At 37.7% G+C, this 14,526-nt stretch overlaps 1 protein-coding gene and 1 non-coding gene across 4 annotated transcripts in view; one reads left to right on the forward strand and one right to left on the reverse strand.

Moving 5' to 3' along the window:
- The window catches only part of FAM120C (family with sequence similarity 120 member C), a 96,682-nt gene that overhangs the window by 22,870 nt on the left and 59,286 nt on the right, over positions 1–14,526 (forward strand). For 2 of the 3 annotated variants that reach the window (XM_031445122.2, XM_064483123.1), the window contains exons 2-4: positions 6,574–6,820; positions 8,055–8,137; positions 12,935–13,063. In XM_031445122.2, the coding sequence (XP_031300982.2) occupies positions 6,574–6,820; positions 8,055–8,137; positions 12,935–13,063 (459 nt within the window). Of the gene's footprint in view, positions 1–6,573; positions 6,821–8,054; positions 8,138–12,934; positions 13,064–13,417; positions 13,540–14,526 lie in introns of those variants that run through there. The other variant, XM_064483119.1, reaches the window with a different exon arrangement.
- On the reverse strand, positions 1,721–1,793 carry TRNAA-CGC (transfer RNA alanine (anticodon CGC)). Its single transcript has one exon. It is a non-coding gene; the product is annotated as a tRNA-Ala (tRNA).

The raw sequence follows: 14,526 nt of genomic DNA on the forward strand, positions 1-14,526 counted from the left end.
GTCGTGAGGAAAGGTGAGTTCGTGAGTTCCTACTACTCCGCCATCTTGACCGGAAATCACAAATACATCTTTTTTTAAAAAAAATGATAGTACACTTTTATATAATATTCTGTACTTTGCTACTATCATTTAATATATCATGTTGATTTTTCCACATGAGTACATAGAATTTTGAACTTATTCTTCACATTTCCACCCTATTCCATTGCATGCATATAATTTATATAATTAGTTCCTTATTGATGGGCAGTTAGATTGTTTCCACTTTTCAGCTATTACAAATAATGCTGTAGTGAACACTTTGTACAATTGCAGTGCCATTGCTTATACTTAAACACTTGCTTTCTTGTTCCAACTGCTTTACATATCTAAAAGGTAAATCCCTAAAACCAGAATTTCAGGGTCAGAAGGTCTGTGCATTTGTAACTTTGAAAGATCTTGTAAAATTGCTCTCCCTAGAGATTATACCATTTATACCCCTAACTTAATATCTCCGAGTGCATGTTTCCCTCACCAATACAATAATTGCTAATCCTATAGGCAAAATACCATGTTTCAGTATTGTTTTAATTTTCACTTATCACAAGTGAGTATGATTACCTTTCTATATGCTTAAAATCTATTTGTGTTTCCTGTTTTTGTGAAATGTTCTCTTGGGTTGTTAGGCTTTTTTTTTTTTTTCTTCTGTGCTACAGAAATGAGCCCTCTGCACTATGACTTTCAATTTTTTTTTTTTTTTTGCAGTTTGTCATTTGTCTTTTGAGTTTACTTACATTGGCTTTTTCTAAGCAGAAATGTTTTGTTTTATGTAGTCAAGAAGATTGATCTTTCTCTTTACTGTTACTGGGTTTTCTCTTATATGTAAATTTTCCTGACTCTGAAATTATTTTTAAAAAATTCCCCTGCAATGTCTTTTATTATTTTTATGGTCATCTCAGTTAAAGTGTAAGGGAATAGATCCATTGTATTTTTTTGCAAATAAATGTCCAATTATCCCAGTATCATTTGTTGAATAATCTATGTTACCTTTATAGTTTAAAAAATGAGGAATTTTTTTTCAACAAATAAATGGTATTTAAATAGAAGGAAGGACAACTGCTATAAATTTAAGATACTTGGGAGCCGTATCAACCAGATGCAGCATGTTGACCCTATTTGGATCCTGACTTGAACAAACCAACTATCCAGAGGTGTTTTTGAGGCAATCGTGAAAAATAGATTAGAGACTGGATATTATTAAAAAACTACTAATTTTATTGGGTGAAATAATAGTATTGTTTGTTATTTTTAAAGTCTTTGTCTGTTACAGATAAATAATGAAGTATTTATAGGTGATTTGATATCTGAAATTTGCTTTAAAGAATGCCCCAAATGACCAACAATCATATGAAAAGATGATCAACATCACTAATCATCAGAGAAATGCAGGTCAAAACCACAATGAAGTATTACTTCACACTCATTAGGATGGCAACTATTTAAAAAAAAAGAAGAAGAAAGAAAGAAAAAAGCAAGTGTTGGTGTGGTTGTGGAGAAATTGGAGCACTTGTGCCCTGTTGGTGGGAATATAAAATGATGTGGCCACTATGGAAAACAATATAGAGCTTCCTTTAAAAATTAAAAATAGGATTACCATATGATCTAGCAATTCTTAATTTTTTAAATTTTATTTTCTGGGGGGCAGGTGATTGGGTTTATCTGTTTATTTATTACTTTTTGGTGGAGGTACTGGGGATTGAACCCACAACCTTGTGCATGCGAGGCATGCGCTCTACCACTGAGCTATACCCTCCCCCCTAGATCTAGCAATTCTACTTCTGGGAATTTACCCAAAAGAACTGAAAGCAGGCTCTCCAAGGGATATTTGCTCACCCATGTTCATAGTAGCACTATTCACAATAGCTAAGAAGTGGAAGCAACCCAGATGTCCATTGACAGATAAATAGATAAAGAAGATAGGTATATACATACAATAGAATATTGTTCAGCCTTAAAAAGGAAGGAAATCCTGTCACATGCTACAACATGGATGAATCTTGAGGACATTATGTTAAGTAAAATAAACTTGTCACAAAAAGACAAATGCTGCATAATTCCACTTATATGAGCTATCCAAAGTAGTCAAATTCATAGAAACAGAAAGTAGAATGGTAGCTGCCAAGGGCTAAGGGAGGGGGAAATGGGGAGTTGTTTAATGGGTATAAAGTTTCAGATTTGCAAGATTAAAAAAGTTCTGGAGATCTGTCTCAGGACAATGTGAGTATACTTAAAACTACTGAACTGGTATGTACACTTAAAAATGGTTAAGATGGTAAATTTTATGGTATGTGAGGTTTTACCACACACACAACAAAAACATATTAAAAATGCCAGAGGGGGAAAAATGCCATAGAAAAAAAGGGGCAAGGTAGAGGAATAAGAATGACTTAACATTGACATTTGAAAGTAGATAATGATATCATGGGGATTCATTATGCTATTCTCTTTACCTGTGTATGTTTACAATTTTATGTACTCAAAACTTTTTTTTTAAATGGAGGTACTGAGGATTGAACCCAGGACCTCATGTGTGCTAATCATGTGCTCTACCACTGAGCTATTACCCTCCCCCCACCATAATCAAAACTTTAAAAAGTGAGAGGGAGCTTTGTAGGCAGAGCTGAATTTTTTTAAATTGAGATAAAATTCACATACCATAAAATTAACTGTTTTAAAATGTGTAATTCAGTGGTATTTAGTTTAGTCACAAAGTTGTGCAACTGTTACCACTATCAAATTCCAGAACACTTATCACCCCCAAAGGACATGCTAGTACCTGCTGTCAGTGAGTCTCCATTTTCCCTTTCCCCCAGTCCCTGGCAGCCAGTAATCTATTTTTTCCATCTCTGTGTGCTTTCCTATTCTGGACAATTCATATAATTTTTTCAAGATTCATTCATGTATTAGCATGAATCAGTACTTCATTCCTTTTTATGGTAGAATAATATTCCTTTGTTTGGAAATACCATATTTTGTTTATTTATTAGTTGATGGACATTTGGGTTGTTTCCACTTTGACTGTTATGAATAATGCTGCTGTGAACATTCATGTATAAGTTTTTGTGTGAACGTATGTTTTCAATTCTGTTTGTTACATACCGACATGTAGAATTTCTGGATCATATGATAGCTCTACATTAACCATTTGAGGGCCTCCCAGACTGCTTTCCAAAGTGGCTGCACCATCTTACATTCCCACGAGCAATGTATGGAGGACTCCAGTTTCTCCACACCCTCACCAACACTCGTTATTTTACATTTTAAAAATTACAGCTATCCTAGTATGTGTCAGTTGATTTTCTTTTGTGGTTTCTTGATTGGCATTTCTCTAATAACTAGGGAATCTTGAGCATCTTTTCATGTGCTTAATATCCAGCTTCAGTTTTTAGCTGTGTGACTTTGGCAAAGTTCTTCAACCTCTGGGTCTCATTGCTCCCTCATCTGTAAAAGGGAGATAATAATGCCTTATGATGTTCTTGCAAGATTAGTGAAACACAGTGTGCTTGGAACAGTGCCTGGTACAGAGTAGGTACTTGATTGATACTTAATATTACTTTGCTGCTTGAGCTGTAGTAGCTAACCTGCAGTCCCGGCAGCCTTTTCCTGGTGACTTTGGTATGTCTGTTGTACAAGTCAAATACTGAGATGATGGTGCCCTTTCATTTGCCAGGGCGGCTTTTCTTTTTAACAACCTCTGTAAGCCTTTCTTTGCTTTTCTGTCGACTCCAGCCCTGTGTCCTTAGTGCTGGTCAGGACCATGGAGGATACACACAAGAGTAAGAAATAATCGATGATCTTAAAACTTAGAGATGATGGTATTGTCAAGCTAGTTCCATAACTGTGTCATGTGTCTCAGTGCTGTCAGAGTTAAGAGGAGGGAAATAATCAAAGAATTTATGTAAGAGGAGGTAGGCCTATGGAAAGTATTTGAAACACCAAGAAAGAGAAGCAGTTAAGGCATTCTAAGCAGGGAACCAAGTGAGCAAAGAGAAGAAACAGGAGTAATCTTGGAGAAGGGTAGTTAGGAAACTAGCCTGGTTGGAGAATTATGAGAGAGATTCGTGAAGTTCTTATTTTATTGTTTTCTATTACTTATTGCAGAATATGTAGTGAAAGAATTTTTATACCTGGAATCATGAGACTCTTGTTCTAATCCTGGTTCTGCTGCAAATTAGCTAGGTAATCATTTATCCTTTCTAGGCCTTAGTTGCCTAAGCAGAAAATGAGTGATTGGTTATATGTGTATCAAATCACCATGATGTACACTTACAGTTCTTTATCAATTCAAATATCTTACAATTCTATATGTCAGTTAAATTTCAATAAAGTGAAATCTTTTTAAACTGAGTAGTTGGATTAGTTCAATGGTTCTTAATTGCGAATGTGCATCGGAACCTACCAGAAGCTATTTTGGAGTATAGGCATTTGGATTATACTCAGGAAATTGTTTCAGCAGGTCTGAGGTGAGGCACAGATTTGTACATTTTGAAAATGCTTTCCAGGTGGTTGTGATTTACATTCCTAGTGTTATAAGAGCCACCAGGTTTCTTGAAAGTCACTAGACCTTGGCTCTCTGGAGTTGAAATCATTTGGATGGTGGCATAATCAGCTTCAGACCAGCTAAAGGTAATATGTTGTTGTAGAAAAAGCATCATGGACTGTCATGTTAGTCTGACCTAGGCTCCCATTTCCCAGCTCCGTGGGTGGCTCTGAGCATGGCACATTGCTTCTTTGAGCCTCAATTTATTCATCCATAAAATGGGGCTTATAATGCCTACATGGTCAGGTTGTGATGTTGAGAGAGAATGCGTCACATTCTGCACTATGCCTGGTACAAGGTAGATGGATGCTCAATCAGTGATTGGTATGAGGGGTATATGCTGGAAGCAGCTATCACCAGGGGACAGCATAAAACTACTCCTACCCTGACCCACCTGGAGTTAATCATAACTCTAGGCATAAATATGTTGTGGTGCAAAGTAAGGATTTTTGCTTCCTTTGTCTGGATATCAAACAAATACTGACTGTTTTGCTATCTGCTTGCCAGTGTGCCTCCCCTTGTGCAACTTAATGTGGTGACATGACTATCTACTATGGTTGGACTCTCTTTCTGTAGCTTAGCAAAAGCTTAATGCATTGAAACTCCTGTCAGACTCCAGAAAATTACCATTCCTTTACAACTTAAATGAAAAAAAAGTAAAAAGGTCAGTTGAGTTCAACGAAATTTTCAAGGTCTACAGGCTCTAGAGCTACAATGCAGGCTTTGCTCCTTATAGCCGTGTGACCTTAGGAATATAATGTAAAACAGGGATAATAATAGCAGCTATGTCCTCATGAGATTGTTTTGAGTATTAAATGAGTTAATGAATATAAAGCAATTGGAGCATTGCTTAGCATATGGTACATGTTCCTTATCTGTTAGTATTTATTATTCATACTACCATGCCTCAGGTCTTATGTGGGAGCCAGGAATACAGAGGTTGTAAATAAAGCCTCTGCAGTCAAGGAATTTAGTGTAGTAGACCCAGTGTGCAGATCATTTCAGTATGCTTTGTATAAGGCAGGAGTGGCATGCATAGGAAGGGCACTCAACAGTCTGCCTCTGTTACATTAAAAATACTGCTCTCCAGGAAGAAACCTCATACAATGGAAAGTGTGCATTCTGGAGTCAGCTCAACCTGGTTTGAATCCTGTATATACTCACTCATTATGCAACTTTGGGGATAGCCATCCTCTCACAGCCTTAGTTTTCCCATTTCTAAAATGGGGTGATACTTCTGACGTCTAATTGTTGGAAATGCCTGATTTGGGTGCCCTGCGGTTTAAGGTGCTCCTAAGAAAGAAAGCAGGGATTTTCTGAAAAAGAGTCAGATGAACTTAGACTCAGATTCTAGCTGTGTATTATTTAACATTTCTATGTCTGTTTCCACTTGTTTTTTCATCCATATTTACCTTGCCCACGGTTGTTCTGATGATGAGATAATATATGTAAAGTACACGCAGTGTTTAGAAGGTGCTGAGCAATATATAATAGCATTATCTTTCTGACAAAGGTCTCTTCTGTTATTGTTTAAAGTAAAAACTTAAATAGTATATACCACATTAATTTCAGTATTCTTTTAAAGAGCCTCAGATTATAGTTTCATGTGAGGAGTCAGAAAAAAAAACTGGTCATTTGAATGAACACATGGATAATGCTGCCTGTGTTTACAGTAATAATCAAGTTCTAGTCTGGGAGAGGCTTTTTTTTGGAAGAGTATTTTGTTCACTCTCATCGTAATCTTATTTTGAATTTTTTGGGGGGAGGAGGCAATTAGGTTTATATTTGCTTATTTTTTGACAGTGCTGGGGATTGAACCCAGGACCCTGTGCATGCTAAGCACTCACTCTACCATTGAGCTATACTCTCTCCCCGACCCTCATCATAGTCTTAAAATTTCAACAAACTATAAAATTCAATTACTAACTTTCCTGACTTCTAACCAAATACAGATCAGCTTCTGTTGCATGATGTCTTCTCTTCTTCTCTCCTAGGTCTTTCAGAGCCTTGAAGACCACCATTTGGAAGTGGTGGCTTTTTTCAGGGAAAATGGTTTCCACGGTCTTCTTGCCCATGATTCCGAGTATGCTCTCTACAATATTCCCTCTTACTATAGTTCCCATGCTCTGAAGCTTAGCTGGAATGGGAAGAACCTTACTACCAACCAGTTCCTGATGCAGGAGGTGGCCAAGCAGCTGGGCCTGAAGCGGATGAATTTTCCCATATTTGCTGCACTGCTAGGTAGGTGGTCCAAAGAATAGGCTTTTGTGATCAGCCTTTTGGAGGAAAGTTTCCTCCTCCAGTGTTAAGGGATGTAGACCAGAGCAATTTAGCCTATCATGATTGAATTTAGCTTCTGAAAGTCCACGTGCCAAACACTGTGCTTCTGGACTTCTTACTAGAGACTCAGCATGTTTGCCTTATGAATTAATACAGGATATTCCAGAGCATTATTTTGATTCTTAAAACCCTTTTTCTTTTGTTAGTTGTGATAACCATTTTATGCAGAGTACCATCTTAGCCCTAGACAGCTTTGGTTTCCCACTCAAAGCATTAGCACTTCTACTCCAGTGTTTAAATTTAGATCAAGAACACAAATTTTTCTTTATGGTTTTCTTCTTGTTTTTGTTGTGCTAACAGTTTTAGTATGAAAATTCCCAAACGTACAGCAAAATTGAAAGAATTTTGTGTGAAAATCCTATATCTACCACCTGTATTCTGCCATTAACATTTTACTATACTTGATTTATCATGTATCTATCCATCTATCAGTCTTTCCTTTAAAGATGTATTTCAAAGTAAGTTGCAGAGTGTTGATTATGTTTCAGGTTGGTTTTCTAAGTACTGATTGCATGAAGGTTAATATCTTGAGTTGTGACCTCTGCTTGTAATCCCAAAGGAACTGAGCTTGGATAACCTAGTGGAGTCAGCACAAGTTTTGGAATTAGGCCTTGAGCAAATTACTGAAGTTAGACCCCTCTGGTTTCCGTTTCCTCATCTGAAATGGAATAATAATACCTCATGATGTTGTTGATAAGGTTAAGTGAAATAAGATATATAAAATGCCCAACACTTAGTAGGCAGTCAGTAATTGGTGGCTGTTATTATAAAAGGCAGCATGAGTAGGTGATAGAAAATATGGGCTTTGGTATCCAACAGTTCTAGCTTCTTATCCTAGTGTGGGCACTCATTAGACGTACCCCCTTGGGCAAAGTCACCAAACTTGTTCAAACCTCAGTTTCCTTATCTGTAAAATGGGGATAATGACATTAGCATACACAGTTATTATAAAGACTGTACATATAATGCATGTGATACATGGTAGGTAATCAACACATAGCTACTGTAGTTATCACATTAAGAACATAGACCTATGTGAATTATTTGATCATTTTCTCTCCCAGAAGTCCTTTCATGGCCTGGGAGTTCTAAGAAAACATTTGTAACATCAATAAATGACCAATATACTTTATAGGTAATCACATTCTCCCAGATGAGGACCTGGCTGCTTTTCACTGGAGCCTCTTGGGACCAGAACATCCCCTTGCATCACTTAAGGTAATGTACCCCACTTCCTGCCTATACATCCCTGCCTAGAGGACATCAGGTTTTGAATTTTTGATAGAATATCTTTCAGTGAACCTAACATATTTCAGATACTCACAGACAAAAAGTTTATAAACTGTGATCAATACACTTAAAAAGGAAAAACCTCAGTTTTCCACCTTCTGTGCAGGGAAACATCCAGTTATTCCCTCTTACGTCTTTCTTTCCTTTGTGTCTCATTTACTCCCCCACTACTGCCACACTCACATATAACACCTCACTTCTGATACTTCTGGTCACTGAACATGTGGGGGGTTCTCCCCACACAAAGCAATTTTCTGTGACACCAGCTGGATATCCTACAACTGAACTCAATTCTAACACTATCTACCTGGAGATGGTGTCAGGTCCCACAGGTTAAGGGCTCAGTCCCAGAAGCCTTCCCCCTAACCCTTGCCCACCTCAGACACCAGTCATAAGCCTAGGTTATCACCCGTGCTTCTGACCAACCAACTGGCTATAGATTAGAAGTTCCAATGACCCCCTTCTCTGATTCAATTAATTTGTTACAGCAGCTCACAGAACTCAGGGAAATGCTTAAGTTTATCAGTTTATTAAAGGACATGATAAAGGACACAGATGAAAAGCCAGATGAAGAGATACAGAGGATGAGGTCTAGGAGAGTCCCAAGTACAGGACCCTATGTCCTCATGGAGTTAAGGTACATCATCCTCCTGGTATGTAGATGTGTTTGCCACCTGGAAGCTCTCCAAACCCTGTCCTTTGGGGATTTTATCGTGGCTTCATCACATAGGCATGATCAAACATTAACTCCATTTTCAGCCCTGCTCCCTTCTCAAGAGAATAGTGGGGGAGGGGTCGAGGAAGACTCCAAGCTTCTAATTGTGGCTTGATCTTTCTGGTGAGCAGCCCTCATTCCAGAGCCCACCCAGAGTCACCTCATTAGAGCAAAAGATGTTCCCAGTGCTCTTACCACTTAGGAAATTACAAGAGTTTCAGGAGCTTTGTGTCAGGAACTAGGGGGCAGAGAAAAATACATATTTTCTATTGTCTCATACCCTTATTATCTTAAGGATCCATAAAAACCTATGAAGAAAAATACTAATACCCCAATAAGTGAAATAATGAGCAAAGGACAGAAGCAGACAAGTCACAAAAGAGGAAATACAATGGCCAATATTATGACTAGGTATTCATCCTCACTAGTGATCAGACATACAAATTAAATGAGCAGTGTGATTTGTTTTTAACCTAACAGTTTACAAAATATCGAAAAGTTAGTCTACCTACTGCTATCAAGGCTGTGGTGAGACTGATACTCTCATACACTTGTGGTAGTATAAGTTGGTGGTGGTATTATTATTTCCCCAGTTCTTTCACTCTCCTAGACAACCATTTCAGACCTTTTCCTCTCTCCTCAAGCCTCTAATGCTCCCTCCTCCTTTCTCATCCTCTGCTCATGACCTGGCTTCCTATTTCACTGAGAAAATTGAAGCACTGGGAAGAGAACTTCCATCAGCTCCCATCTTCTCACCTGCATGCATCTGTGTGCCCACATGCTCTGCCCGCCTCATGTTCACTGTGGATGACCTGTCCATGTCCCTATCTAAGGCCAACCCCCTCCACTCTTAAGCTAGATCCATCCCCTCTTGCTAACTTAAGGGCATCACTTCAGCAGTTCTCCCCTCTTTCTTCCACGTCATCAATTTCACTCCTTTCATTGGCTCTTTCCTCATCAGATATATAAGCATGCACCCATCTTAAAAAGTAAAACAAAACCTGCTCTTGACTTCACTCCCTCCACCCAAGCTACTGCTCCATACTTATTCCCTTAGAGGAGACTCTTCTCAAGAGCTGTCTGTGATTGAGCTGTTTGCTATTCCTTTTCCCTGTTCTCTCTTCAATCTGCTTTGCTGAAATTGCTCTTGACAAAATCACCAATGACTGTGATAATAAATCCAATGACCAGATCTCAATTTTCATCTCACTTGACCAGTCAGCAGCACATGACCCAGTTGCTCACTTCTTCTTTTTCAGAACATATTCTTTACTTGGCTTTAAGGACACCACTCTCTTCTAGTTTCCTTCCTGTTTCACTGGCTGCTGCTTCTGTCTCCTTTGCTGCTTCCTGGATATCTTCTCTACTTAACTTTGGAGCGTCTTAGAGTTCTATCTTTGTCCCTTTCTCTTTTCTGTCTACACACACTGCCTGGATGATTGATTTCGTCTAGACTCATGACTTTAAATACCATTTGTCCGTTGATGACTCCTAAATATATGTCTCCAGCTTTGATCTCCCCCTTTGAACTCCAGACTCTAATAGCTAATGGCCTACTAAGAAACTCCTGATCATTACCCTAAACCTGTTCTTCCCACAGCCATCCCTAATTTTCATTATTGGCAACCTCATCCTTCCAGTTGCTCAGCCTAAAAATCTTGGAATCATCCTTGACTTCTCTCTCACGCCCCACATTTCCTCTGGCAGCTAATACGATCAGTTCTTCCTTCAAAATACATCTACTTCTTGCCATTTTCACCGCTACCACCTTGGTCAAGCCACCATTCTTGCTTGGATTATTATAACAGTTTACTAACTGTTGGTCTTTTGCTTGTGCTCTTCCCTGCCCTGTGCCCCACCTCACCCCCACCCCAAATTGATTCTCAATACCACAGCCAGAGTGATCCTTTAAAAAACTGACTCAGATCATATCACTGCTCTTTTCAAAATCCTCCAGTGGCTCTTCATGTTACCACGGCCTACTGTGCCCTCTGCCCCCTGCCTCTCCACACCCCCACACCCCTGTACAGCTCTGATTTAATCTTCCCTTCTCTTTTGCTCATAGAACCTTTGCACTTAACCATTTCCTCGACTTGGCATGCCTTTTGCTCCCACATAGCTATTTCCTCACTCCTATAGGTTTTCTCAAATGTTCTTTTCTCAGTGTGGACTTTCCTGACACTCTATTTTAAATTACTTGCCCCTTTCCCCCAAATCAGTTGCATTCCCTGGCCCTTTCTCTGCCTAGATTTCTCTGTAGCACTTTTCTACGTCTAGCACACTATACATTTTTTTAGGTCCTTCAACAACAAATTCTTTTTATTATAGATAAAAGAAATATTTTGGAAAATGTATTATAAAACATTTCAGTGAACTAGAAAGATATATCATTAATTAAGATTAATAAATCATTTTATAAATTGAGGTCTCAAGAATTTGGTCATGTGACTCATTTTCACAGAGCATGAATGCAGTGATAAAATTGAATACCTGAACATGCAAAGCTGAAAATCTATTTTTTAAAACACCTATATTGTAGTATGATTCCTGTACAGTAAACTACACATATTTCAGATGTACAATTTGATGAATTTTGATAGATGTATACACCTATGAAACCACCACCACAATCAAGATAACTAACATTTCCATTACTTTCCAAGAGGTGCAAATTTTGAATTTCCAATTTAATCCTTCCCACCCTCTTTACCCCCTGGTAACCATAAGTTTGTTCTCTATGTCTGTGAGTCTGTTTCTGTTTTGTAGATAAGTTCATTTGTGTCTCTTTTTTTAGATTCCACATATAAGTGGTATCATATGGCATTTTTCTTTCTCTTTCTGGCTTACTTCACTTAGAATGACAAGCTCCAGGTTAGCACACTATACATTTTACTTGTTCTGTTTTTTTGACTCTTCTTACCCCATCCCAGCACTCCTACACTAGAATTTAAGCTCCCATGAGAGCAGGGATTTTTGTCTGTCTTGTTCACTGCTATATCGCTGGTGCCAAGGACAGTAGGCAGTAAGTACTTGTTGAAGGAATAAATGGTACAGCCTTTGGGCTAAATAATTTATATAAAAAGCCTTTAAGAAGTTTATACCCTTTGGCTCAGTAATTACCATGCTAGGACGCTTGTAATTAAATAATAGAAAAGTGGACAACAAAAAATACCTACATTTCATCACAGCATTAAAAAAATTATCTAAAAGAATTTAAAGCATCACAAAAATAGACAAAGGTATAATAATAATATAGTGAACTACCATTGCAACATCTTCCAGATCCAACAGTAATCACAGTTGTTGGGGGGTTTTTGTTGCTGTTACTAATGTATTTTAAAACAAATGCCAGACCTCAAGTCATTTCATGCTCACGTTCTTTGAAGTATTATTCATTTATTCATTAATGGAGGTACTGGAGATTGAACCCAGGACCTTGTGCATGCTAAACGAGTATTCTACCCCTGAACTATACCCTCCCCCCTCACACTCACATTCTTTGATATGCATCTCTGAAATATATGAGCATTTTCTTACGTAAGCACAATGCCATTATTACTCCTAACAAAATTAATGATAATTTCTTGGTATCATCTTAATATCCAGTCCATTTTTAGATTTTCCTGATGTCTCAAAAAGACCTTTTTGTGGTTAGTTCAAATCAGGATCCAAACGTGGTCCACACATTACAGCATTACCTTTAAGAGCACAAATTTGGAAGCACCCAAAATGTATCATGAAAGAAAACTAATTAATTATAGCAATGTCAGAAAACAGTGGTTATCTTTGTAGTAGGGTTATAGATGATATGATTTTATCTTTCTTTATACTTTTCAATCTTGGTCCAAGTGTTCTATACTGAGAATTAGGAGGGAAACTAATTTAAATAAAAGGATTTAACTCTCTCAGTGAATTACTGAATTGAACTCTGTATCTCACCCCATCTTACCCGCTTTTCTTGGTGATCCATCTCTGATGTCAGTGTGCCTTGCTCATCTTACTTCTTCTAGGTCAGAGCTCATCAGCTGGTTCTTCCTCCCTGTGATGTGGTGATCAAGGCTGTTTCTGAATATGTTAGCTCCATCAAAGACCCCTCAAACCTGGACGTGGTTGGGAAGGACGTTTTCAAACAGTCTCAGGTAAGCTAGCCTTCCCCTTCCTAAGAATCACTAATTTTCCTACCTTCACCAATACCACCAGCACATCTGATCTTTTTTGTGCTGCCAACCTTCTCTCCCCCTAGCTGCTTGTCTTCTCCCTGCTTACAGACTGGAGCCCCAAAGTTTCCTTTAGGAAACATTACTAGGCCTGGGTTTAAAGGATTCTTTAGCTTTTCCCGCTGATTATTAAAGTTATACAAGCTCATTCTGGAAAATTTAGAAAACGTCACTTATAATTTCATTATCCAGAAGCAATTTGCTATAGTTATCACTCTGGTATATATCCTTCTCTCTCTTTTTTTTTTTTGTTTCAATGTATATTTTAATATAAAGGAGGTTTTGCTGATTAGAAGATAACGGGTCCTGAAGAAAACGACATAAGTAGGTCCACATAAAACAAGGACCAATGTTTCATTGTTAATAGTGAAAAAAAAAGAGCTCAACTAGGATTTTGTCTTGTAAAATGAAACTAAAAGTCAAGAAAATAAATTAGCTTTATTTTTAACAATTTCATTTATACTTGTACTCTGGGTTTTTTCAGTTTTATTTTTTAAATTAACATGTAGTAAAATGTACTTTTGCATATGTGTATGTACACTTATATGAATTTTTAACACATGTATAGATTTATATAACCACCATCACTATCAGGATCAGAAACCTGGTTGAACCACCCCCAGAAGTTCTCATGCTATTCCTTTGTAATCACACCAAACCCATCCCTAATCCCTGACAACTACCAGTCTATTCTTTGTCACTGTGGTTATATCTCTTAGAGAATAGCCTATAAACAGAATCATACAGCATATAGTCTTTTGAGAGTGGCATTTTTCATTCAACATAATGCTTTTGAGGTTCTTCTAATTTGTTGCATGTTGCATCTATCAATAATTCATTCCTTTTTATTTCCAAGTAGTATACGTTGTGTGGCTATCTATACCAGTTTGTTTATCCAGTCACCCCTAGAGGATACTTGAGTTGTTTCCAATTTTTGGTGGTTTAAGTGGAGCCTCTTGATAGCAGCACTATATACAATAGCCAAGACATGGAAACAACCTAAATGGCCACTGACAGATGACTAGATAAAGAAGTCGTGGTACTTTTATACAATGAAATACTACTCAGCCATAAAAAAGAATAAAGTAATGCCATTTGCAGCAACATGGATGGAACTAGAGATCATCATTCTAAGTGAAGTAAGCTAGAAAGAGAAAGAAAAATACCATATGTTATCACTCATTTGTGGAATCTAAAAAAAGAAAAAAAGAGGACACTAGTGAACTTACCTACAAAAGAAAGAGACTCACAGACATAGAAAACAATCATGGTTACCAGGAGAAAGGGAGTGGGAAGGGATAAATTTGGGAGTTTGAGATATGCAAATGTTAGCCACTATATATAAGAATAGATTTAAAAAACCAACTTTCTTCTGTATAGCACAG

Source organism: Camelus dromedarius, chromosome X (genome assembly GCF_036321535.1).
Source record: "Camelus dromedarius isolate mCamDro1 chromosome X, mCamDro1.pat, whole genome shotgun sequence".
Taxonomy (NCBI): Eukaryota; Metazoa; Chordata; class Mammalia; order Artiodactyla; family Camelidae; genus Camelus; species Camelus dromedarius.